This window comes from Xyrauchen texanus, chromosome 39 (genome assembly GCF_025860055.1).
Source record: "Xyrauchen texanus isolate HMW12.3.18 chromosome 39, RBS_HiC_50CHRs, whole genome shotgun sequence".
In the NCBI taxonomy this organism is placed as follows: Eukaryota; Metazoa; Chordata; class Actinopteri; order Cypriniformes; family Catostomidae; genus Xyrauchen; species Xyrauchen texanus.
In genome coordinates, this window is record NC_068314.1 from 12406992 (window position 1) to 12434873 (window position 27882).

Below are 27882 nucleotides of genomic sequence, written 5' to 3' on the forward strand. Positions count from 1 at the left end.
AATGTAATTCCTGGTTTTATAGGTTCTAAAAAGGAAGAGTAATGTATGTTTCATTTTGATTAATCGTGTTTTGCTTTTGGCTAAATAATTTATGTAATATTTGTTTTAATGTATTTATTTTGAATGCAAGCATTTTCATAGATCGTATTTGTTTTATGACTATTAATCTTCCATAGGTGAGGCTAAGGCTGGTTGTAACACTTTTATTTCAGCTTGTCACACTTTTTCTCATGTTAGATTCATTTTTTGAAAGTCAATTACTATATAGTGATCTATTATAATATATAGTATAAAATTGTTTTTAAATGCTGAACATTTCAACCGTTTTTGCCCAGAAGAATAGATACAGTTAATTAAACACATGTTGATCTTAGCAGGGCATGTTGTTACATGGGGTAAGTTGTCACAATATAACCTGCCATCATACCAGTGGCATAGATTCCCATCTCTCCACCACTAAAACATATGCCTCTCTTTAACTTTATGCCTGCAGTAAACATCCAAGTTTTGTCTTTTTATCTAAATGTACAAATTAAAACAAATATGAAGAACAAAACAAGTTATGAAACAACAAAAACAAAAATATAAAACCATTGTTTTGGCCAACACATATTGTTATTGATAAATTGTATAGCCTACACATAAAACACCTGTGACAATAAAACAATTTGTGAAAACTTCCCCCAATCTGGTATTTATGAAATATCTCTCAGAATATATTTGACCCTTTACTGAATGTTTTCTGGGTTTTAGTATTATTTGTATCATTATTATTACAAAGACAAATTAGTTTGGGTCATATAACACACACACACACACACACACGTTTTTTTCACTATAAAAATGAGGACATCTCATAGACTTCCACTGATTTCATAGCAGGCTAATGATATTTTCTATTCCCAACCCTAACTAAACCTAACCCTCACAGAAACCTGTGCACATAAGTAGATTTAAAGCTAAACATGATTTGGCCAATTTATGAGCCCTTTTTTTTTTTACTAGTGGGGGCCACCTAAAGTGTCCTCATTAGTGGATTTTCAACTAGTTCCATATTAGTGAGGACATTTTCCAAAATTTGGCACTCACAAATATAGTGAAACCTGTACACACACACACACACAGACACATGTTGTGTTTCCATGTTTTTTGGGGACTTTCCATAGACATAATGGTTTTTATACTGTACAAACTTTATATTCTATCCCCTAAACCTAACCCTACCTCTAAACCTAACCCTCACAGAAAACTTTCTGCATTTTTACATTTTCAAAAAACATAATTTAGTATGATTTATAAGCTGTTTTCCTCATGGGGCCCGACAAAATGTCCCCACCAGGTCAAAAATTTCGGGTTTTACTATCCTTATGGGGACATTTGGTCCCCACAAAGTGATAAATACACGCTCACACATACACACACACACACACACACACACACACACACACACACACACACACACACACACACACACACACACACACACACACACACACACACACAGGTAACATTTAAACAGGTTTTGTACTAGTTTATATCCAACATGCAAAACAGCTAATAGAGAAAACACATATGTAGGCGTAAATGGAATTATACTGTTTAAAGCTTAAAGAATGTAAACTTTTGCATAAGCAGTGATGTCCGTCAAAACATATTAATTATTTGGTCAAAATGGATCATTTTAATTCTTTATCTAAGTTGAATAAGGCCTACAATTTCATAGAGCATTTATGTTTGCACCTTGGATGTAGTGTGGCGTTTATAAAACGATTAAAACATCCAGTTTCACAATATTTAAAACTCATCGTTGGCGTCTATTAAACGTATGCGGTCCTGATTGGGTGGCAACCCAAGCCAACCTCATACCATCCAATGACGGGACACCGCGCTGTTCCATCCATGAGCGGGAGGTTGGACCTATCCCTCTGACTTCACACTGTAGCCAGTGGAGTTTGTGTTCACTCCACGAATCGGTTCTTTCGAACAGTTCGTGTCAATGAACTGGGTTATAAACAGTTCTTTTCAGTCCCTACATGAACAGACGTCCCATTTTTCATGTTGTAAACACGTTTATGTTGGCAAGTATAATTGTTTATTACTCTCGAGATATGAGGCGCATAGGCCTACTCAACGTTCTCACTTCAGTGGTGATTTACAGACAATCTTAACCATAATAGTATTAACACAAATTGTGTAATATCAAGCCTATTGGCTATTTAATTAATAAACAAATAGTCTTGCTTTTCTTGTTTTTAGAATTTGATAGGGTCAAAAAATGGTATATGTATGGAATGGGTAAATCTGTTTTAAACTACAACACTTTGTCTTTTCAATAGACCTAAAGGCTAGAATATCCCTCTATTAATAAAATAATTTCACTCGAGAGCCGATCCGTTTGGACCAGTCGGATTCGCAAAGGAATCGTTCAGTCCGATTTGCGAACCGATTCATTGAAAAGACCTGATTCAAAAGAGTCTGTTCACAAATCGAAGATCTCTAGTTTAGGATTGGACCACACATTTCGCCCAATCCGTGTTACCAGCAGCAACAGAGCCCATCGGGCTCATATTTAGTATCATTCGCATAGAGCGGAGCGCTGCCTGTCATCCTCAACAAAGGAATGGTGTGAGCGCGCTGTCTCCATGGTGATGCCTTGTATCAGACATATATCATCCATAGGTTGTGCCATGCATTTTAGGAATACGTGAATCGTGTGTGCCAGCAGAAGCCTTTTGCGCCAGTGTGCGCATTTGGACAGCCGTGATCAGACTGCACCTTAAGGATCATTGAACCTTTCTTTTGCATTTTATTTGCTGTTTTGTTTAAGGGCTTTTTTGTATTGAAATATAATGTTGCGCTCTACAGCTGACAGTCTGCTTGTCGGATTGTTCTTTCTGGGTTTTTTACACAGTTTGGAGGTGATTCTTCCTGCAAGGGCAATAGATGGTAAGTGTATGGAGATGGTTTTTCATTTGGCATATGTGTATCATCATGCAACAACCTCAAATCAACAACTGTTGCCATGCATTTCCCTTTCATATCAACAGACAATCCGTTGACACCCTTGTTACATTGCCACGCAGTTACTTTTAACATAATATAAAATGTCACCACTTTTATATTATGTGTAATGTAGAATGCACGTCTAAAAATGTATTAGATATCAATTAATGCACTACATAGCCATTTTAGGAGTCTAAATGCATTGATAATATGTGGATGAACAATCGCAGAATACATGCCTAGGATACAATATGACACATGCAACTTTTCACATCAGTTTTGAATGTGCAGTCTTCTTGATCTTGCACTAAACAAAATGCTAATTACTGTCAATTTGAAGATGCGAATATGAATATGAAGATATTAGCTTCTCTGCAGTGGGGTCATTTTGATGAGGTCCAGTGGATTGTTAGTTTGAGTTGTGATCAAACACCTTTCTAAAGTGCCAATAGCAGGCTGCATGCATCTAGATATAAACAGGCCTGCTTCATCAATGACTTCCTAAGGGAATCAAATGAAGGAGCGGTGATCTTTTGGGAAAGACTGATAAATTGCCTTCGCCTCATTTTGCTTTATTTTGCTTTTTTTCTTAATTCACCGTCTCGTTGTGAAATTTAAGTTCTTAAAAGTGTTTTAGCCTATCTGTTACGCACTAAATTGACATGCATGCAGCTCACATAGTTAGTCCTGAACCTTACATCGTAATCTGGATAACTGAGGTCAGGAACTGAGTTTCAAGCTCTCATTAACTTTGTGATTTGCAGTGTTTTTGGCCAGGAATTGAACAACATACCATCATTTTGTCAGTGGATATTCAGTTCTCAGTGTTGTAAATGGTGGTTTGCAGTAAAAATATCACAATGTGTGTCTGTGAAGGGAATGCATTAAGCGGTCTGCTGTCTACCACGTAGACAACTCTGTCTGCTCATAAATTTGGAAACAACACATTCTTGCCTATCTATTGTAAATGAGGGCATACACTTCTATTGTTTGTATATAAAGCTAATTAGAATTAATCAAAGTCAGACTAACACAAATCCAAACCCTACCCTTAAAAGAGAACCAAAATCATTTCCAGAATTTAAAATTTTATTATTCACTTTATTTATAAATCAAGGGGAGGGTTTGTCAGATTTAGCTCGCTTATAGGGACGACTTAGTGTGGGTGTGTTTACTAGCTATACAGTCTTTGGAGACAAACACGTACACACATACATTACAGTAAATGCATACATATGTACGTACTTACATACATACATACATATCTATTTTTTTACATTAATACATACACAATAATAGTTTGTTAGTTCTTTTGTGTAATCCTGAAACTTTTCCATCCTTAAATACAGTGATTAGTTTTATTTCTATATTTCTAACAGTCTGCAGTGTGTAGTTTTAATTCTTAAGATAATTACACATAATTTTCACATCTCACCATGGCCTTTTCTCCCATATAGAATATGCATTCAGAGCTGAAAGACTTCATGTTCAGTGTTCTGTCAGCAGCTCAGCTCATCAATGGTGTTAATTAAGGGGCCCATTTAAAGATTCACACAGAAGGTTGCTGTTGTCCAAGGGGTCTTTTGAGGTGACAGCATACTCTTTTTTTTCATTCTTAAAGCGACCTCCTTCTGTAAAACAAAACATTAAAATAAAACATACGTAACAAACACTACTCTTGAATGACCCCCCCCCCAAAAAGAGTTTGAACAGTATGAGTAAAAAAAACTCTTAAGAAGAGCTGAGATATGTTTAGCATAGGAAAGACAGATAAGAGGAAAGGAACAGTGTTGAGACAGCCGATGAGATGTGTTCCCCACCCCCAACCTTACATCTCCTTCATTCAGCTGTGAAACACATCTGGATAGGGAATGGTCATTCGTTTTGGAAGTATGCACAAGGAGGGAAAAGGGGAATGTTCTCTCCAGCAGTCTTTACATGTCGGTGTTGTGGAAGCTACAAGCTTCTCAACATTTAATGGGATAGGTCACAAAAAAAATACAGATTATTTAATCATATACTCACCCTCATGCCATCCCAGATGAAAATGACTTTCTTTGTTGAACACAAATTAAGAGTTTTAGAAGGATAATTCTACGTAGATAATTCTACGTAAATACTATATATTTATCAGATTATACTGTATATCATTTATTTTTGCAATCAGAGCAGTATTTACCTGGAACAAAGAAATGGGGATTTCCATTAGATTGACAGCAATAACCTTTAACAGGTATTTTTACACTAAATACAAATAATAAAAATAGTGCTAAATACTATGTTGAAAACAGTGATGAATAACAGCATAACTAAATATTTTGTTACAACAATGACATACAATACTTCACAGAGACATATACGTAGGGCAGGGGTACTCAACTTTGGAAAGCCAGGGGGCCGGAAAGCAGGATCCCTTTAGCATTTAGGGTCGTACTCATTTTATATTATATTAATTAGGCATGTAGACAATGCTAAATATACAATTTAATACACATTATTACATAATGTAGATATGTACACTCAGCAACCACTTTATTAGGTACACCTGTACACTTATTCATGCGATTATCTAATCAGCTAATCGTGTGGCAGCAATCCAATTTATAAAATCATGTTGATATGGGTCAGGACCATCAGTTAATGTTCACATCAACCATCAGAATGGGGAAACATTTGATCTCCACTATTTTGACCGTGGCATGATTTTTGGTGCCAGACGAGCTGGTTTGAGTATTTCTGTAACTGCTGATCTCCTGAGAATTTCATGCACAACAGTCGCTAGAGTTTTCTTAGAATAGTGCCAAAAACAACCAGTGAGTGGTACAGATGTCACGATTACCCGTTTTCACAATTAACCGAGATTTCAAATGGTCTTGGTTATTAAACCGTAAGAATTTGGAAGCTACGGTTAAAAACCTGAAGTAAACAACCATGTCTATTTTAAGAAAATGTACTGAAAATGAGTCTTTCGGTGTGGGTCTAACTACTTGCGCCACGCGTGTGCCCTGCCCTCTGCCTGGCTGGTCTGTGAGGCTGTTACTATGGTAACGGAGTTCACAAGATGATTGTCTTGGTAAGGCGGTGCGCATGCAGAACGTGAAATTTCAGCTCACGTGAAACTCTCAAAATGAAAACATGGCAGAACAATGCAATCTCCCGGAGTTGTATCCACCGAAGAAGCGAATTAAATCAGCTATCTAAAAAATGACACAGGAGTTGTTGAAGACGGGTATCCAGTATGCAAAACGTGCAGACGAAAATTGTCAGCAAAAGTGGTGAAAACATCTAATATGTTCCTGCACCTGAAGGATCACCATCCAGAGATTCATTTGGTAAAGCTAAACAGTGAATTGAAACTGTAACTCAGAAGAGTTGTTTATTTTAAGTTTAAAAGAGTGGGTTCAGCTTTATATTGTGAATGCGATGCTTCCAAATAGTTTTTCAAATAAAATTTCAGTGAGCGTAAAAGTTCTGTAATTATCATGCTGATCGTTAGATTACTGAATAAAGAAAGAAGGTTCTCCTAGCCTGACACTGTTTTATTTTAAACATATGATTTAAGTTATAGTTGGTTAGGTTTTTGGTTATTTCGTTTTAATAAAAGTTTTATTGATTGAAAGGGTATACATACTTTTTTGTTTAAAAGGTACAGTACGTTTTGGTGTCAGAAGGCAGATAGTGAAAATGGCACCTACTTAAATACAAGTACTTCACCTACTTGTTTTCAACTTAGAAGTAGGAATATATATGTTAACTGCATGTCCTAATGAATGCTGCAATAAAACTTAAGATGTGATATGTTTGTGGAGGGTTTTATTGTTGCATAATATGTAATCGGAAAAAATCATGAAATCGTGAATTTTTTATTAGACAATAATCAAACCATAGTGAGTTGTTATTCTGTGGATGGAAATGTCTTGTTGATGTCAACAGAATGGCCAGACTGGTTAAAGCCGACAGTAAGGCTACGTTAACTCAGTTAACCCCTTGTGACAAGGTTCGATATGTGATGGATAAGGAGGAAGGGGGAGCCGGTTTCCACAGTCTATGTGATTCAGAGTTTATTAACAAAATAACAGAAATCGATTTTCAGCTTCTCACTCTAAACAAAAGTCTGCTTTGCAGCATAAAATGTAAAGACAGATCAGCTTTTCAGCACAATAATCTATAATACAGAAACGCAGTCTCTGGTGTGCAACTCTCTCTGTTCTCTCTGTGGACTGGGTCATCGTTTATCTCCGCTGTCTCTCACTGTGAACATAGAAACTATATGAGTAGTAATTCATCTCAGGTGGAACTCCTTACTGCTTTCTCTCTCTCCACATACCCCCACTGCCCTACTCATGCCAGGGGAACCGTCCGGACTGCCCACTCCCCCACCTATTCTGGAGAGTAAGTAAACAACAGCCATCTGCGCCCCTGGTCTGTGATACCAATGGGTATCACAGCACCGGGCGATCCTCTTGCTCCACCACCTGGGACAATACAGTACTCAGCCCCCTGTCCGTACTCAGCCCCCTGTCCAATGTAAAACAAAAGGGAGAGAGAAATCAGGTGAGAACAGAAGTGGCCCGCCACAAAGTGCAGCTTTTAAAACCTGTAGGCATGGCTTGTCCACTAGACCTGGTCTGGAGCTCCCTTTTTAGTAAGATCAGTCAGTGTGCTGGTGACATCTGAATAATTAGCCACAAACCTTTGATAATAGCCAGCCCCAAGGACTGTCTCACCTCCTTTTTGGTTTTGGGTCTCGGGCAGGTCGCAATTGCTGCGGTTTTATCAATTTGTTAACCAAACAAACTGAATGGAACCACAAATTGGTGTAAGCCAAACGATGTGGAGAAAGCCGTTTTCTCATGGGACATCGGGGTTAAGGGGATGCCAATAACCCTTTGTTAAATCCAGTGTCGAATAAAAGGGAGCCGTGCCCAACTGATCAATATCAAGCATGGCCTTTAATTCTTCCCGTACTACTAGTTTTCTGTGTTCGGTGACCGGTAGGGCTAACTATGTACCATTACTTATGGGGTTGTCTCGATATGGTGGTCTATGAGATTATTGGAGAGGCAAAAACACGTCAGAATTTTTTTTTTGCAATCTGGCAACCTCCGTACATTTTGATGGTGAGAGGTGGTCTCTACAAGGGACCGGGGTGAACTGATTGGCTTTTAGACTCTCCTCCAGACCGCCTCCCTCCATGGTTTTAGTAGGTTGAGGTGGTAAATTTGATGAGCCCTGCCCCTATCTGTACGCATTACCTCATAGTCATCTTCCCCAACTTGCCGTGTGACCTCAAAGGGCCATTGCCACTTTGCATTTTGCAAGTAATTTCGAGCTTGATGTGGGCAGCAATACAAGTACTTTATCTCCTGGTGCAAACTCCCATAGCAGCGCTCGCCTATTATACAACCAGGACTGACGTTCTTTCACCTGTGGTGGTCTCTGAACTGATTGGCTTTTAGACTCTCCTCCAGACCGAGCTGCTTCTCCAGAACTACCGTCGCCAAGGACACGGGGACTGCCTCCCTCCATGGTTTTAGTAGGTTGAGGTGGTAAATTTGATGAGCCCCGCCCCTATCTGTACGCACTACCTCATAGTCATCTTCCCCAACTTGCCGTGTGACCTCAAAGGGCCCTTGCCACTTTGTACTTTTCAAGTAATTTCGAGCTTGATGTGGACAGCAATACAAGTACTTTATCTCCTGGTGCAAACTCCCATAGCAGAGCTCGCCTGTTATACAGCCAGGACTGACGTTCTTGCACCTGTGGCAAATTCTCCTGTGATAGATTCCCCAGTGTGTGGAGTTTTGCTCCCATGTCAAGAATGTATTGAATTTCATTTTTGCTTTGTGAAAGTCCCTCCTCCCAATTTTCATTCTTGACGTCTAACACGCCACAGGGCTTACGCCCATATAACAATTTAAATGGGGGAAAACCCAGAGGAGGCTTGCGCGACCTCTTGCTCTGCAAATAATGTGTTTGAGCCACTTATCCTAATTCCGAGCATCTTCGTGCACGGACTTACGGATTATGTTTTTTAAGGTCTTATTAAATCGTTTGACCAAGCCGTCTGTTTCTGGATGGGACATGCTTGTCATAATCTATTTAATACCCAACAACTTGTACAGCTCGCATAGTGTACATGACATTAAAGTAGTGCCCTGATCAGTGAGGATTTCTTTCGGAATCCCCACTCGGGAGATTATTCTGAAGAGTGCCTCCGCAACTCTATGTGCTGAGAGGTTGCGCAAAGGCACTGCTTCCGGGTAGTACAATCCTGTTGCGTAGTCCACAAGAACCAGTACAAAGTGGAGCCTGCATACTGACCATTCTAATTGCCCGACGAGGTCCATGCCAACTCTGTCAAAGAGAACCTCGATCAACGGAAGAGGGTGCAATGGTGCTTTTGTTGTAGCATGTCGCACACCACCGGCCAACATCCCTGCGAATGCCCAGCCAATAGAAACGGGCCATGAGATGGCTTATAGTTTTCCCCTGTCCCAAATGACTCGCTATCGGACTATAATGAGCCGCCTGAAATAACATTTCCTGACATCTATTTGGTACTAATAACTGGGTTGTATATTCTTTTGTCTGAGCGTCCTGCATCACTTGATACAACCGATTGTTTGTGAGTGGTGGTGGCATAGTGGCTAAAGCACAGGGCTGTTAATCAAAAGGTCGCTGGTTCTAACCCCACGGCCACCACCATTGTGTCTTTGAGCAAGGCACTTAACTCCAGGTTGTTCCGGGGGGATTGTCTCTGTAATAATTGCACTGTAAGTCGCTTTGGATAAAAGCGTCTGCCAAATGCATAAATGTAAATGTAAATGTAAATGTAACGTGAGATGTGAGGGGCTCCAGAGGGAAATCTCCAATGGGAAGTCCCCTAAGGGCTGCCTTACGTCATCCTGATGCGGAGCTGACATAGACGGCCCCGGCTCCGCCTCCCCATACAGCGAATCGCACACCCCAGACCATCCCACACTCCAACAGACCTGGCCAAACCTCACACCAACACAAGATGAAGATGACTCCATAGCAGCGTATCCTTTCTCCCCCCAGGTTTCAGCACCAGTTTGAAAAGGTTCATTATGTGACAGATAAGGAGGAAGCGGGAGCCGGTTTCCACAGTCCACTTGAGTCAGAGTTTATTAACAAAATAACAGAAATCACTTTTCAGCTTCACACTCAAAACAAAAGTCTGCTTTGCAGCATAAATGTCAAGACAGATCAGCATTTCAGCACAATACTCTATAATTACAGAAACACAATCTCTGGTGTGCAACTCTCTCTGCTCTCTCTGTGGACTGTGTCATCTTTTATCTCCCCTGTCTCTCACGAACATAGAAACAGTAATTAGTAGCAATTAATCTCAGGTGGAACTCCTTACCGCTTTCTCTCCAGATGGGTGTTCGACCACGCCCTCACCTCCATGCCCTTCTGTACAACTGTAGTGAACCGAATTGTAGTGTACAATTTCAGAATGTACAACATGCCAAACCCTGAGGCGGATGGGCTACAACAGCAGAAGACCATGTCTGGTTCCACTTCTGTCAGCCAAGAACAGAAAGCTTATGCTGTGGTGGGCCTACCATCTGTGTACCTCAGCAGATTCATCAGACCAGGCAATGTTTTTCCAGTCTTTAGCTGTCCAGGTTTAGTGAGCCTGTGCCCACTATAGTCTGAGCTGTTATACATTATTTGATATAGGCCTATGTTTTTTGTTTGTTTGTTTGTTTTTTTAAAGATTCACACTTTTACAAGTATGCCATATACTGCAGCAGATTGCATGACTAAAAAATTACAATGTAGGATTAAATTGTACATTTAGTGAAATGTCAATATTTATTGCCACATATCACTAATCAATAATAATTAAGCATTTGAGAGAATATCTGTTATTGCAGGGTAAACCATTTTTTCCTGTTATTACTGTTTGCAAAGAGCATAATGTTTATTTCTGTTAAGCTCAATGTGCGCATATTTAAGTAACTGACAGAACACACTGTTTCTATCAATGCACATGTAGACTGATGCTGCACTCATGTTATATAAAGTAGCTTATAATCAGTTTTATATTTGAGTGTTTGTAGTTTAATTCATTCTTTTCATCTGTTTTCCATTCCTTATACTCTATAATGGTCAAGCAATTTATCGATGAGAATTACCATAAATATGAGACCTCAAAATTCATCCACATTTAATAGTTTTAAGTGATGACAACATCACATGGGCCACAAAAAGATGGCCCGTGGGCCACCTGTTGTGTACCGTGGACATAGGGCTTCAAATTAATCTGATTCATATTAAGTGGTTTAGTACCTATGTACATCCAATAGTTGAAAATATAATACAAAAAGTAACTATAACAAAAACATTTTAATTTGTAACACATTGAAAATCAATTTGTAACAATTTGTAAAATCAGTTGAAAATATAGTAATAAGCAGCAGCATATAAATATATATATATATATATATATATATATATATATATATATATATATATATATATATATTTTACTACAAAAAGAAGATGCAACCTGTTCATTGGAATGAACCAATTTGCTAAAATGGGCTTCTTGTAGTTAGTTACTCCCCAACACTGGTTTTGAATTGGATTGTTTTGTTTTTTGTGTGTGTGGCGGGCTCAGTCAAGGATGGGGAGCCCAGTCAAGGACACTTGAAAGAAAGTGAAGGTAAAACCAAAGTGACATAAGCAACATGAAAAGACGTGGTTGCTCCAGAAAATATTTGCTTTTCATGTCGATTTGGTTTATTTGTTAGTCCTGTCATTTATTTTTTGGGACACTACTGGTTAGGTTTGGGCTAAAGTTTGAGGTTAGGGAAGTATGTTTTACTGATTATAACATAGGCTACTTCCACTTAAAACATAATTTCACTTGTTTTAGACATTTCACTGGAAAACTGCTGTCGAATGTTCAATACAGCATGTAATTTTGGTTTGCAAAAAATGTAGCCGTGTTCACGTAAATTTCATGAGAACTGGCTGTAATTTTCCCAATTTGACAAATGGACACATGTGATAATACACTTCCCTAAATGAACACATCATTGAAAATAAATTTTTGCAGTAGGTAGTCCACTTATTGTAGTCCACTTACACTATTTATAATATACATGTAAAAATTTGGCAATACTGCTTTGTCACATGCGATGGTACCCATACTCGATAGATAGTGTTTGCCATCTTTAGCGTGTTAGTGAAAACTGTTTTACCAGTGTGTTCATGACAACAGAGCTGTTCTTGGAGCTCACAAGTCTGGAAATATTGAGCTCACAGTCCCATAGCTGTCACATTACTCAGATGCCCGTTCGGCCGCCAGCACACTCAGATGAAGCCATAAAGGGAAACGGCATTGAAGAAAGAGTAGGGAACGTACATGTAGACTTAAGCAGCCAGACCTTTGCATTCAGGTGGAAAAAAAGATTAAAAAAAATCTGGTGTGCTTTTCATTCTTGGTAGTTGCATCATACAAGGCAATCAGATTATGCTTACTAGATTGAGAAAGTGTTGTCTAGTTTTGTGTTGAATATGCATCAGGCATGTAGTGAATGGACTATAGATGGTTCTTTGGCATGAATTCTGAGGCTGAGGATCACTCACGTATACTGTCATCTTGTCACATATGCAGTGACTGCAGTTTGAGCATTGGGTTTGTTTGTGTAGGTAAAGCTGACACTGTGAAAGAATAAACATGTACTTTTGTGTGTTAGTGAAGTAAAAGGAAAGGTCACTTCCTTTTCTGAGCAGCTGCAAAGAAAAGAGAAAACTCTTTGCCAGGTTGTGGTAGTGGTATTGATTCCTCAAAACTGCTCTTATTGGAAGGAGCAAAACACACAGTAGTTGCTTTGGTAACATCCACTTTACAACCACTGATCGTTCTTTCCTCATGGATTGTCGGTGGATGAAATCTGGTTTCTTGTTCAGTTTGCAATGTCATAATATTTCACATTACCAGTAGCGCCCATGTCGCGCATGCCATAATCTGCCTAAATCCGCCCTGCACATTACCATTGTTTTTATTTAATGTGGAATGGACAGCATGTTTTCATTTCCACTTAAGTATTTGTTTAATCATCATTATAGAGGACAGTCAAGTAACGCCATGCGAGGATCGGACATGTGAATGGCGAACACTGCACACTTTGCTAGTTTTCATACTTTTAATGACATAAACCGGTGAGAATCGATACACTCTGTTCCATTACTATTCTAGGAGTTGAATACCTGGGAGTTGATTTAGTCTGGGAGATGTGGGAAATGCGGCGAAAGATGCTGAACATGTCGACTATGCTGACTAAGGTCGTTGCTGACTTGCAGGATCTTGCTGTGATACTTTAATTGATCACCGCAATGTGATGTGTTTACAAAATTGGTGGATGTTGAGAAATGGATCGATTATCTGAAGTCATCGGAGAGGGATTTATCTGCTAATCCACTAGCGACCAATGTGGATTTGGAGCATGTCTGGGAGAAGTTGGAGGACATGGAGAACTGTAGCTGGCGGAATAACATCTGAATTGTCAGCGTTCCTGAGGGAGCAGAGGGACAAGATACGTTGAAGTTCCTGGATGGGCTCTTTCTGAATCTGCTCGACATAGCAGGACATAAGCTGGAAATCGAGCAAGCTCACAGGGTTCCTGCTCGGCGATCCGAGGAGGGAGACAGGCCGCAGTCAATTCTGGCCAAATTTCTGAGATAATTTCACCAATTTATGAGAATTTATGAGATAAAGATCTTGTGTTATGCATGGCGAGGAGTAAAGGAAGGCATTCTTGGAAGAACTACATCATTTTCTTTTTCCCAGACTTTGCGAATTTGATGAGAGAAATGTGATTGATTCCAGGAATGCAAGCATCATTTACATCAACGAAAAGTTGCTTTTGCAGATATTCCCATCCAAATTGAGAATAGATGCTAAGGATGGCCATAAAACATTCATATGCCCACAGCAAGCGATGTTCTTCATAACGTCAATGGAGTAAGTCATCTTGTTGTACTCTCAATGCAGCTGAGTAGGCTGGACATTCGCTTGACTATTTGCAGAATCTGCACACTTTTTTTGTGCTGGTTCCGTCTAGCGGCTGGAGATTATTTCACACCTCTCAGGACTGTTTTATGGATTAATCTACATGCTGTTTGTGCTTATTTCGCCCATTGGCTTGAGTTTGTTTTATATATTATCTTTTGCTGTGTAATTCTGTCTCCCAAAATTTGTAGAGAATCACCGGACTTGAGCAATCCAATGCCAAAGTTGTTGCGGGGGTTCTCATAGGTTTGCATGGACTGTTTAAGTTTGGAGGGATGGACGGCAGTTGTTGCTGTCGTGCACAGGGTTAATGCTTATGTTTTTCTTTTTTCTGTTTCTTTTGTTCTAGGGGATGTTTGGGTTTGATGGTTGCATTAATGTCGGAATGTGGTCTTTGTAATTTTGTTTTTGACACTATCTATTTTTTCTTATATGTCAAAATGGCAAATGTTGAGTGGGTTGTCTCTTTCCATGTGGATTGTAAATTGGTTGGGGCACCCCATAAAAAGAAGGAAGGTTATTTCTTACTTCTTAAACGTAATAAATATGATATAGTATTTCTGCAAGAAACGCATCTTTCTCCGCAGGAAGCTGAAAAAGTTGGGAGGATATAGGGTGGGCGTGTCTTCTTTAGTGCTGTCTCGAGTAAGAGCAGGGGAGTCATTATGCTGATAAGTAAACATCTACAATTCAAATGTCTCAAACATATTAAAGATATATTTGGAAGTGTCAATATTGTTTTAGCTGAAATTCAGGGACAAAGTCTTATTTTGGCTAATATTTATGCACCTAACATTGATGATCAGGGCTTTTTTATAGATCTTCAAGGGATGTTGCAAGCCTTTGGCACCGCACAGAATATAATATTGGGAGGAGACTTTAATCTGTCTAAATCTTGATGTACTCAGTCCTTGATCTTAGTGAAGAAAAAGTGTGCAAACACCCTAGAACAACACTGACGCATCACAGAATGTGTAATCTTGGTCTTACAGATATTTGGAGACTTTTGAACCCATCTGGGTTCATCAGTCCATAAGATTTACTCTTTTATATCTAAGTCCCTCATTTCATCAGTTGCTGATTGCTCAATTGGAAACATTTTAGTCTCAAATGACACCTTGGTGTGTTCAGAGGTGTTGCCTTATATGGAGAAAAATAAATCATATAGTTGGATATGATCACATTCATACTTTGAGTCAGGGGACAAAGCAGGGAAGCTTCTGGCTATATGTATAAAACAGAGAGTTTTTTTCTACCATTCCCTCAGTGAAATCTGCTGGTGGTGAAATATTTACCTCAGGCATTGATATTAATAATGCTTTTAAATAATTCTATCTTTATCTCTATAGTTCCACATCTTTGTCTACTGATGAGGATATTAGAAACTTTGTGGAACCATTAAAACTTACTAAACTGACTACCGAGCAAAGGAATTCTCTTGATTTTGAGATAACCTTGGAGGAGCTTGGTGAGGTAATTAAGGCCTTGCCTACAGGCAAGGCTCCAGGGCCAGATGGCTTTGCCTCTGAGTTTTTTAGAACTTATGCTACAGAACTGACTCCACTATTGCTAGAAGTTTATATGGAATCATTAACAAATGGAAAGCTTCCTCCAACCATGATGCAAGCCCGGATAAGTCCTAAAAAGGACAAAGATCCAAACAAGTGTAAGAGTTACTGTCCAATTTCCCTGATCCAGCTAGATGTTTAAATATTTTCCAAAATTTGGGCTAACCGATTAAGTAAAATTATGACATGTCTTATTCATATAGACCAGCTGGGGTTTATTTTGGGCCGAAACTCTTCTTATAACATTAGTTGTTTCATTAATGTCATGTGGGCAGTGGCGAACAGTCAGACTCCAGTCGCTGCCATCTAACTTGATGCCGAAAAGTCATTTGAAATGGTAGAATAGGATTATCTTTTTAAGATTTTGGAAATATACGGGTTCGAGAATACTTTTATTAGGTGGAATAAGTAACTTAATAGACATGCGGCAATTCAAACGAATGGATTAATTTCAGATTATTTGACTCTAGATAGGGGTACCCAGCAGGATTGACCTCTTTTCCCCTTATTGTTCTGTCTTGCCCTGGAACCATTAGCAGCCGCTACAAGAAAGGAGGATGAGCGGGAGGTGGGAGGTGTGAGCGGGAGGCGGGAGGTGTGGCGCATAACCTTTTGCTTTACGCAGATGATATTTTATTGTTTGTCTCTGAGCCTACTAGATCTATGCCTTGCCTCCAGATACAGATTTGATTGGTCTAAATCCAAAAGCTTTGGCTCTGACAGCGAACTGCCTGGTAATGGCTTTTCAGCTGGGTGTCTTCCAGTGGCCCAAACAGTAGGCACTAAGGCACTAAGTATTTGGGTATTTTATTCACAGCAAATTTGTGTGATTGAGTTTATTTTTGACCCTTTAATAAAAAGGTTTTCGAGCGATGTGGGCAGGTGGGTTTCATTGCATTTATCTATGACTGGGAAGGTTAATGTTATTAAAATGAATTGTATTCCAAAATTCAACTATGTCCTACAATCTCTCCCTATAGATGTCCCCCTCTCTTATTTCAAGCAATTTGATCGCATAGAAAAGTCCTTAATTTGGAATGGTAAACGTCCCAGATTACATTTCAGTAAATTACATAGGCCGATTGACAAAACTGGGCTAGGCCTACCCAAGATTTAGTTTAATGATTATGTATTTGGTCTTTGCTCATTGATCGCTTCCACATGAGAAAGCCCCTCCCTGGTTTTGTATTAAACAGGAAGTTCTTGCCCCTATTTCGACATTGCAATGCCTTTCTATTAAACTAACCAGAAAAGTTAAGTTACACGCCGTTATCTTGCATTTTCACTCAATATTGAAAAAAATGACTGTTTAATTCAGACATTTATTTAAATGTTACCTCAAGCATATGGCTGTATGCTTAATTTATTGAAAGTCCCCTTTCTGCTCGAATAGATAGTGAGGGAGGTTAATACTCTCTGTGACCTTTATGAGAGTGGAGTGTTGAGATCCTTTGAAAATATAATTCAACATTTTGGGATTCCCAGGTTTCAACTCTTTAGGTATTTACAGCTGCGCCACATGCTTTGTACTATTTTTTGGGAGTAGCATACACTGCTAATTCAGAGTCTGGGGGATGGCGCTTCAACTTCTCTCAAGAGATTATGGGAGAAAGCTTTAAACTTTGTATTGGAGAAGGGAGTGTGGGCTTGGATTTTTTTAATAACATCAAGTCTGCATCTATAGATGCAAGAGTGTGCCTTATGTAATTTAAGATTTTACATCGATTCAATTGGATCGTCTCTAGATTATATAGGCTCAGTATTTAAGACACACCCACCTGCTGGTGATGCCAATCAGAACATGGGGACACAACTCATGTTTTTTTGGTGGTATGTTAAGATCCAATAATTTTGGTTCAGGGTTCAGAGTTTTATGTGTGACGTATTGGGCACTCAAATTTCATTTTGGCCCAGACTCTGTATTTTAGGTGATGGGGCAGTCATTAATATATGGGATAGATACATAAAAAGTTGGGTCCTAGCCAGTGTTATGATTGGCAGACGGATCATTCTTAGGGGATGGAAGTCGGCTGGTGTGCCCTCGTTTCAAGAGTTAATTATTTTATTAATTAATTTTAACAAGAGTTAAAATTAAATTTAGAAGGCTGGGAAACTTGAATTGGTTTAATAGGAGTGGGGGGTGGAATGTTCGGGGGGAAGCTCGGAACTCAGTTCAACCAGTACTGCAGAAACACTGGTATCGGTACACCTTTTATATTTATTATCGACTTGGTACCAAAGTACAAGTAGTTTTGACAAGTAGTAACTAAGTCGCACATCCATCGTTCGATCCACGTTGGTTCAACAACATAGAGCTGTCATTAATGCTATTACTCGGGGAGGACTAATAACTTCAGCAAATATAAAATTATAATAACTAATTTACACGTATACCAGAAAACTTTATAATGTGAGAAAGCTGCTGAAGACACAAAAGCAGCATGCACTGTGAAGTGGAACAAATGCTGTAAATATACCTCTATAGTGGAGTTTCCCTCTATATTAGACTGCATATTCACATATGCACACTCTTCAAAAACATATTAATGCAACTTATGTGTTAACATAAACACATAAAAAGCCACTGTGTGTTATAAAGCACTTTCTCTTAACAGCCTTTAAAGGAATAGTTCACCCAAATTGTTTGAATTATCTCATTATTCACTTACCTTGATGCTATCCCAGATGTGTATAACTGTCTTTCTTCAGCAGAACACAAATGAATATTTTTAGAAGATAGAGCTAGCACTTTGACAAAAATCACATTTAGGCAGCATAAAAGTAATCCACACAACTCCAGGCGATCAGTGAATGTCTTGTGAAGTGAATCGATAGGTTTATGTAAAATATTTAAAACATTTTTACATTTAAATCAGCGCTTCCTTCCAGGGCTCTAATGCTGTTTTGAAAAAGAGAATAATATGACAATTTTTATTTTTGGGTGAACTAATCCTTTAATCCCTTAAACAGCTTCATTCACGTTTACGTGATGTTTTGGAATGGCGCTTTCTCCAAAACTCCACAATAAATAATTTTCTTAAATGTATGTAAATGTGGTCAAAGTGATGACAGAATGAAAGATAAATGTAGAATGAAAGATTTAGAAGCCTCCCCGATGTCAAATGATGTCCACACAGCAAAGTAAAAAGGAACTATGCTTCTAAACAAAGGTAAAGAGCTGTAGTTTGCGATGCCCCTTGTGAATGTTTGCTGGAACTATGGTTTCAGGAAACACCAAACTGTTGAACTGTGTTAGTAACAGTGGAACTTGCTCCCACAGTTGGCTAACGATGATTTTGGGAAACGCACCCCAGATGTAGTTTATTTTTTTGGTGTTTTTCCCAAAGACAAACTCCACTGGTATGTCACATGACCATTTAATGACAGTCCAGATTGTCCTGAACTGAGATCAGTCAGTTTAAATTAAATGAAATGAAGTATAGCATATAGCAAAACAAAATGTACGTGCTTGAGGATGCAAGGTTGCAAGACGATATGACATAATATCCCAGAATGTTTGACAAGTTACAAGCGCTAAATATGCTTTCTGGAACAAAGCCTGCAGGGCACAGAAGCGTGCTCCAGAGATAGGATTACGTAAATCTCTTGCTTGAGTTCTTCAAAACTTCACTAAGTTATTCGTTCCATTCGAATTCTACAGAGAATGCTGTAGCCTACTCTAAAGAACTATGGAGGGAGTCCAACATCTGAAACAGCAAGACAACCATGACATGATAAACTGCACTGATGGAGAAAAGAGAAGACAACACTGACTGTACCATGCATCAAAATATAAAATATAATGCTTTTCAAAATACACATCATCATCCTTACTAAAATGTATCCCGCTTTTACTGTGGTAATGTGGTAATTAGACCTTAAATTGGGTCAGTACTCACCAGATTGCCAGACTGACAATTACATGCAATGCTGGGAATTATTTCAACATAGGCTACCGAAAGCTCTCATAAACTGCTGTTGGTACTCAAACTTATCATCCTTTGCAAGCCCTGTCAAATAGACAGGAGCTGTAATACTGCAATCTTTTGCATATTTGATAATTTTATTCGGAGAATACAACCCTACAGGGCACGCTACAACACCCGCGGCCAGACCTCTGGAATCTCCACGTTTGGCTCCTGGATGGGTCGCGGGTGGGTGCGCTATTTGTCTATGCCTGGAGTTCGGGCCGATGACGTGCCCAAAGTTCCACCACTCCCTTTCGGGACCAGGTGGTAAACCTGCAAGTGCTGCCTTCAGAGGAGGAAGACCTTGTCGTTGCTGTGTCCAGTTCGCTCCCTGTTCATCTATCTGGACGACACGCAAAGCTTTAGATGCACTGAGTAGCTCTTTATCTGTTTTGGAGAAGGAGGAAGGGGGACGCTGTCTCCAAGCAGATGCTGGCCCATTGGATTGCGGATGCCATTTTCCTCGCATACCAACTGCCGTGCCTCTTGGGAGTCCGGGCGCACTCCACTAGAGGTGTTGCGTCCTCCTAGGCACTGGCAAGGGGGCCCTCTCTAGCAGATATATGCCGAGCTGCGGATTGGGCTACACTCAATACCTTCATGAGGTTTTACAACCTACGCATTGAGCCGGTTTCAACCTGAGTGTTACGCTGTAAAACTTGCATTGCACATTTCCCCTTTTTCAAAAGTGATAATGTGTGCCTTTTGCCCACTACAGTTCCCCGTATCCGGTGAACCCTGGATGCCTCTTTAAATTTTAAGCGCTGTTCAGTGGCAGCGGTGGAGTTATGGCACCAGTTATGGTTACGACGGGGTTGAGTGCTCACTGCTAGGCATGCAGCAGCTTGTCCGTGTCCACTCTTCCATACCTCATGACACGGTTCAGCACCTGTGCCGTTTCCTATAGGAACCCCTAGTGTCACTACATCGACACAACGTCGAATGAGTGACAGACAGGGAACATCTGGTTACTGGTGTAACCCCTGTTACCTGATGGAGGGAATGAGACGTTTTGTCCCTGAACCGGTCGCTGGCATGAACTGGGCGGGACTCTCTATCAGCTCCTCAGCATAAATCTAAGTGAGTGATGAATGCCATCTCCTTTTATACCTGTATCTCCGTGGCGGAGAGTGGCATGCAAATTCCACTCACCAATTCTCATTGTACTTTTCTATTTTAAGCAAATGTGATTGGGGCTCTCAAGATCAAACCCCTAGTGCCACTACATCATCACAGTGTCTCATTCCCTCCATCAGGGAACAGGGGTTACACCAGTAGCCCTGACGTTTTGAATATATATAGGACTGATAAGAAATGGATTTGATTATGTAACATTATTAAATGTTAATTTATTAGATTATTACTTTTTTTTTTTTATGTAAATGCATTTACTTAGTTTGACATTAAATGTTTTTCCTGTTGTGATTTCAAGAGAGGGACTAGATGGTATAAGATTGAATGCATTACATTTTGAAAAAAAATTAATGTAGACTATATTTCAAAGCAATTTTTGACAAATCCAGAAAAATAATATTTACTCCAAAAAACATGACTTTGATAAAGAACCTGAAAGGTTTGTGGCATATTGTATCTTTTTAGAGCATTGTAAATATAATGCGCAAAGCTAATTATCCATGCATGTGCTTTCAGTATGTGTAATACACAGTGCATGCAAACTATTTATTTCATTCGCAGCCTTTACGGTTTGATAATCAAACTACATCATATTTCAGTTACGATTTTATTTTGATTAATCATTCAGCCTAGTATGAACTTTGTATGTTGGTGGATTCTGCTTGATTGATTGAACACTTCATATGTTTTTGAATGAGAAGTTCAGAAATGTTCAGGAAAGTCTATTGAGTGTGAGTTTGTTATAGAGGAGGAAGTCTACTGCAGGTATGATGACCCTGCGCTGACCTCCATGAGTCTGTAACACTTCATTCATTTCCTTTTCACATTCTCATTCAAGCCTGCTGCTCTTCTCATATCTAATTAACCATGTTGGTAATTTAATTACTGTCATATGCCATTCAGCATCATTCACCAGGATATCTACCAGGTTATGGTAGAAAATTGGTGAGAGTGTGAGTGTTCACTCACTTTAAATCAGATCAGCCAATAAGTGCTCATCTATATGTAGAATGCTGTGGCTGTCTTAGAGGTTATTTTACTTTAAAGCCCGGTAACTTTAATCAGATAAAATGATAAAAATAAAGTGAATGAGGCTATGCAAAGAATGAGTGGTGATGACAGGGTAAGTTTAGGTATAATGGGCCGGGTCTGGCGGCCGCTACGCGCTCCCCACCTGGATCCAGGTACAAGGGGTGGCGACTTCCACTAAGCGAGACGGCTTCCCTTGTGCCGTGGCATGCGAGGAGAAAGACGGGCTGGCATCTTGGCCCATTGCCCGCAACACATGCAGCATCTAACTCGCACCGGACTCTCCTTGCTCCATTCCTGAACCTGCGAGGATGCGAGCGTATGCTTTTTGGGAGCAGTGATGAGGCAATATTCACATCAGGTGCGCCTCATCATCTGCTGCACAAAGGCTTATTAAATTGCACCTCTCCTCTTCTGCCCACTCCAGTTGTGAGGCTAGCTGAAGGAGGCAGGGTGACGATAACTAGAGGGAGGGCCGGGTCATTCCACCACTACAGTCAAATTAATAATTGTCCATACAGAAAAACAAAGTTCATGGCAAATTTGCTGCAAACTTGTCACAAATTCAGCGTGGATGATTTGCACATGCAAATGACCTTTGGGCAAACTTGTGGCAAATTGTCTATTGTTGCCAAAGGTTTGCTACAGATTCACCACACGCGGTGAAGAGCTGCAAACATTTGGCAAATATTTGTGGCCAATCACAAACTCATTTGCATTTGAAAATAATGAGTGGCAAATTTGTGGCAAGTTTGCAGCTACAGTAGTTAGCAGAATTCTAGAATTTGTGTAAGGATGATGATGTATGAAATGTATGTCATGTTTTGAGCTGTGTTAAAATGTGCAAACATATGACATAGAACATTAAATATCAACTAAAATGAGTAAAATAAACTTTATCTCTTCTATTTGAAGAGTTTGTTTAACCCTTTTAATGTGAGTCAGACTCTAAAGGTCATTAACAATTAAAGCATTAACCGATCGGCACACAAGGAATACTGCCCATTACCTCTATTTTTCTATGCATGTAAACACCTTTACCACTGTTCTTACCGACTTATCCAATGTGCACAAGTGTTGTGTTCATGCCTGTGTATGGTTTGACGTCAAAAGCAGAGAATAGCCCAATGATTTACACTATGTTCTCCCTGTCAGAAAGCCACATAAAGACCCCCTTCATGTCTTTTTAACCATGGAATGCTCTAAAATAACCATTGGCCAAAGTTTATTTGCAAAAAAAAAAAAAAAAAAGAAAAACAGTGTCGGTGGACAACTTAAAGAGAGACAGACCACTGGGACCACTTTTAGCAGAATTTCCTGCCTCTAACATTTTTTCCAAGTTACAATATTTCAGAATGTTAGTGGTGGTATTTCTGTCAGCATATTACACATTTTATGTAATGTCATCAGAAGTTTAAACTCTTTTCTTTTATAATATTCATCATTACAAACTACAGCCACACTGTTTACAGCAATTAATTTTATTTTAAGAAATAATGCTGTATGTCTAAGCATTTAAAATTAATTTATTGAAAAAGTCAAATGTATTTTGTTACCCATGGTGTTTATATAATATTGCCTGTTTTATACTAACCATGGTTGGTTAAAGATAACTTGAGGCTATCCACAAGTCTGAGTATAAATTTCAGGGTAAATTTATCCTGCATAGAATAGTGAACCATGGGCAGTTTCTGGGGTCAGTGAATATTCAGGTCTTAGCCCAGACCTCTGTTTATACATATATTTGATGAAATATCCAAAAATATTATACATTTTATAATAAAAGTTTAAATGTACATCTGTAAGGTGTTATTTAGATTGTAAATCTTCAAATATTACTTAAACTACAAATAAAAAGTTCCCACTTATTTTTTTCCTCTGTCTCAGATATGCTCAAAGGTTAGAAGCTCAAAGATAAGAAGCTGTAAATAGGCAAAATAGGTGCTTATGGGAAAAAAACAATGCTAGATTTACCAAACTGCGCAAGGTTCATGGCATAGTGTTAAAGGGGTCTTGTCATGCATTTTATTTTATGAGGTTAACTCATAATGTTAGTAAATTTTTTTGCCCCCCCAAAAAGTCCTAATATAGTATTAGATTAACTTTTTCTACCTTTGCTCAGTTTTCTGATTACTTAATCTTTAAGACGCCCACTGCTATGATTGGCTATGATTGGCATAACTGTATTTTCAAAGAATTAATGCATGAAAACTTGCAAATGATTTAAGAAATCCCCTAAAAGCACCGAGTCCAGGTATGATATGAACGTACAGTATGTCCCAATTTATGTAAAGCACACAGTCAAACTACAACAGTTGTTCAAATGAAATAATAGAAAACTGGACAAAGTCGTCACACTGTTATCAGGCAAACAAGATTTGGTCATAAAGTAACGCTACTTAAACAGCGAAAAGAGTCAAACACAAGCTTAGAATGTGAATGGGTTAATAAATGTGTTTATCCAGCTGTAGAGAGAGTGTTATAAGGGAGAGCTGGCCCCGGGATTCCCCTGTTTGATCACCTGGCTTCAATACGCATCCCTTGTCTGGAAATAAGGGATGTTCGCCAGCAGGGGAATCTCCCTCAAATGATTTACCGGTGGACCGGAGGAGGGGGACTCTCTCGATAATTCTCCACTTAAAATATGGAAAAATGGCCATCCCAGTGTGTTTATTTCCGGCAAAATGTTGGACATTATGGCTATAACGTGACAGATGAGAAAGCAGGCATCATTACAACATATACTTCACCATTGTTTTTAGATGCGCTACCATATGTTCTTCTGCCGTATTTAAATAGTTTAATCTAAAACAATGTTTTGTGAGGAATTATATATTCCTTTGGTAGTAACCACGTAATAAGCGCACTCTGTTCCCCTTTGGAGTCATGATCATGGTTTATTTTGCAATTTAAAAATGGCTGATACAGTTCCTTACAGCTGAAACATTAGAATTATATTTATTACTCACCGGCATTACTGTTGTGTCCAATATTGTTGCCACTGCTACATCTTTCAATATACGTTTCTTTGTAAATCCTGAATCCTTGTTATCAGAAGAATTCATCCAGGAATCCAAAGAATCCTAACATTTATTCCTTCGATGCATTCAGGAAGTTTGTTTGAATTAGCCACTCCTAACATTGGAATCCTTTGGAAGAATATGCAGATATACAGTTTTTCCACAACCAGGAACACAACAATATCTTTACTTTACTCTTTTCTTGTTTAAATGCAAACTACAGTTACAATAGTACCACCAGTATTTGGTATTATCAATACTTTAGAAAGACTAATACTACTTAATATTTAAATATATAATATTTTTGAGCCAACTTAATACCAAAGCACTGGAACTTTTGACATCACATGAGCCCGATTACCCCACTGTGATGACTCAAACCTTGGCCTGTTTGGCAGACATCTTGGACTAGATGAAGATCACCATCTGCGACTCAACCTAGCAAAAAACTGAGCTCCTCATCTTTCCAGCTAACCCTTCTGTTGAGCACAACATCACAGATGGGTTAATCTACAATAACACCTTCCAAAATGGTCAGATATCTAGGGGTAACCATCGACAACCAACTCCGTTTCAACGACCCCATCTCAAAGACAGCACAATCATGTAGATCTATCCTCTACAACATCAGGAAAATAAGACCCTTCCTTCTGAACATGCCACACAAGTCCTTGTTCAGTCAGTTGTCATATCTAGACTGGATCACTGTAACACTCTCATTGCTGGACTTCCTGCATGCGCAGTTAGGCCTCTGCAAATTATACAGAATGCCCTGTATAGACCTCTGGTCTTCAACGAACCAAAGAGTGTATATGGTATATCCCTCCTTGTCTCTCTACCCTGGCTGCCGGTTGCTGCTCGTATCAAGTTCAAGTCTCTGATGCTGGCAGAACAGTCACTCAATCTGGTCCAGTTTATTTAAAATCATTCCTGCAGAGCTATGCTCCCACCAGAAGCCTGCAGTTTTCTATTGAGCGGGGTCTTGTTGTACCAACACATAGAGGCACCAAATACTTTTCCTGGACTTTCAGCTTCATTGTACCTCGGTGGTGGACCAACCTTCATAACTCCAACCCCCCCCCCAAAAGAAAAAGAGAAAAAGAAAGAGACCACTACAAAAATATCAGTTCCCCTTCTGTCACTCACTCAACATTGTGTCTGTGAAGTGACACTAGGGGTCTCTCTTGAGAACCTCAGTTGCCTCTGAGCTATGAGAAAAGGCCAATGAAAATTGGCAAACAGAATTTGCATTTCTCTCCCCCGGACATATGGGTATGAAAGGAGGGAATCATGCACCTGTTTAGTCAGATGTTTTTTGGAGCCGAGCGGTTGTGTGTCCAGCAAGCTGGTGTTCATGAATGTTCCACTCAAACATCTACAGAGCTTTTGCTGTTGGACCTTATGGCGCATTACCAGCAGATTTCTCTTCTCTGCACGGCCGTGCAGTCTACGCCCCTGGGTGCTTCGACAGCAATAAAAGAGCATAAATACTCTAAAAGAGTATTACTTTTAAAAGAGTAACACATTTGGCATTGGATGTCTTTTTAAAGAAGAGCTGATGAAGTACTCTGTTGTCCGCTCTCGCTACCCTCGGCGGCAGGGCGGCCCTCGGGTACATAGAGGTCCCCAAGGTGGACAAAGTGGTTGTGATGCACCTGTGCCCACAGAACTTGGCCACTTGGCAGGATCGTCCGACACTCCCACCAGGTACATCAAACATGATCGTCCCCTTAGTGCCCCTCGCACAGTACTTGGATGCGTGGCTTTCGCTTTCCAACCCGTCGCGCTGGCTGGCCAGGACCATCCAACTTGGCTACGCGATTCAGTTCACCAGGTGCCTGCCCCGCTTTAGCGGCATCCGTTTCACTTCGGTGCATGGCTAGAACGCCAACAACCTGCGGGCAGAAATCGCAACCCTGTTACACAAGGGCGCAATAGAGCCTGTCCCTCCAGCCGAGATGAAGAAGGGTTTCCAAAGCCCTTACATCATCATACCTAAGAAAGGCAGTGGGTTGCGGCCAATCTTGGACCTGCGAGTTCTCAAACGGGGCTTACACAGACTCCTGTTCAAGATGCTCATGCAGCAACATATCCTAACATGCGTTTGGCGTCAAGATTGGTTTGCAGCAGTAGACCTGAAGGCTTGTCCCTGTCACGTCGCGTCTTCACGAAGGTCTCAGAGGCAGCCCTTGCCCCACTAAGGGAAGCGGGCATCCGTATACTCAATTACCTCGACTACTGGCTCATTCTATCTCACTCTCGAGAATCACTGTGCGCAGGTGTTCAGACACCTCAGCCGGTTTGGGCTTCATGTCAACTGGAAAAAGATCAAGCTCGTTCAGAGCATCTCTTTTCTTGGCATGGAGTTAGACTCCTCACAAACGAGTGCACGCAGTCAGTGCTGAAGTGCATCGCCCTATTCAAACCAGGCACCACGGTCCCTCTAAAACAGTTCCAGAGGCTCCTGGGGCATATGGTGTCCTCGGCAGCGGTCATACCGCTCTGATGGATGCATATGAGACCGCTACAGCACTGGCTTCAGACTCAAGTCCTGAGATGGGCATGGTGCCACGGCACATACCGTGTGTTTTTCACCCCTCTCTGCCATCAACTACTCAACCCCTAGACAGAACTTTGCTTTCTGCGGACAGAAGTCCCCCTGAAGCGGGTGTCCAGATGCGTCGTGGTCAACACAGTTGCCTCCAAACTGGGTTGGTGCACCGTGTGCAACGGGCACGCAGCCGCTGGTTCCTGGACAGGGCCCCGACTGCATTGGCACATCAACTGCCTGGAGTTGCTGGCTGTAGTCCTTGCCCTCCGCAGGTTTCTCCCACTGATTCAGGGCAAGCACGTCTTGATCCGTTCAGATAGCACAATGGTAGTGTACATAAATCGCCAAGGCGGCATACGCTCTCGTCAAATGTCGCAACTCGACTACCATCTGGAGCTGAGAGTGGAGGCTCCACCGCCAGGTGGTCCAGCTGATTCGGCAAAGAACGGGTAGACTTGTTTGCTTCCCAGGAGAACTCCCACTGCCCGCTCTGGTACTCCTTGTCGGAGGCTCCCCTCAGGGGAATATATATATTTATATTAGGGATGCCACAATT

At 40.1% G+C, this 27882-nt stretch overlaps 1 protein-coding gene across 3 annotated transcripts in view; it reads left to right on the forward strand.

The window, feature by feature from the left end:
• The first annotated feature begins 2587 nt into the window (after positions 1 to 2587).
• The window catches only part of lrp1aa (low density lipoprotein receptor-related protein 1Aa), a 296995-nt gene continuing 271700 nt past the window's right edge, over positions 2588 to 27882 (forward strand). For 2 of the 3 annotated variants that reach the window (XM_052110998.1, XM_052110999.1), the window contains exon 1: positions 2589 to 2946. In XM_052110998.1, coding sequence (XP_051966958.1) covers positions 2850 to 2946 — 97 coding nt within the window. In that variant the 5' untranslated portion in view covers positions 2589 to 2849. Of the gene's footprint in view, positions 2947 to 27882 lie in introns of all 3 variants that reach the window. The other variant, XM_052110997.1, reaches the window with a different exon arrangement.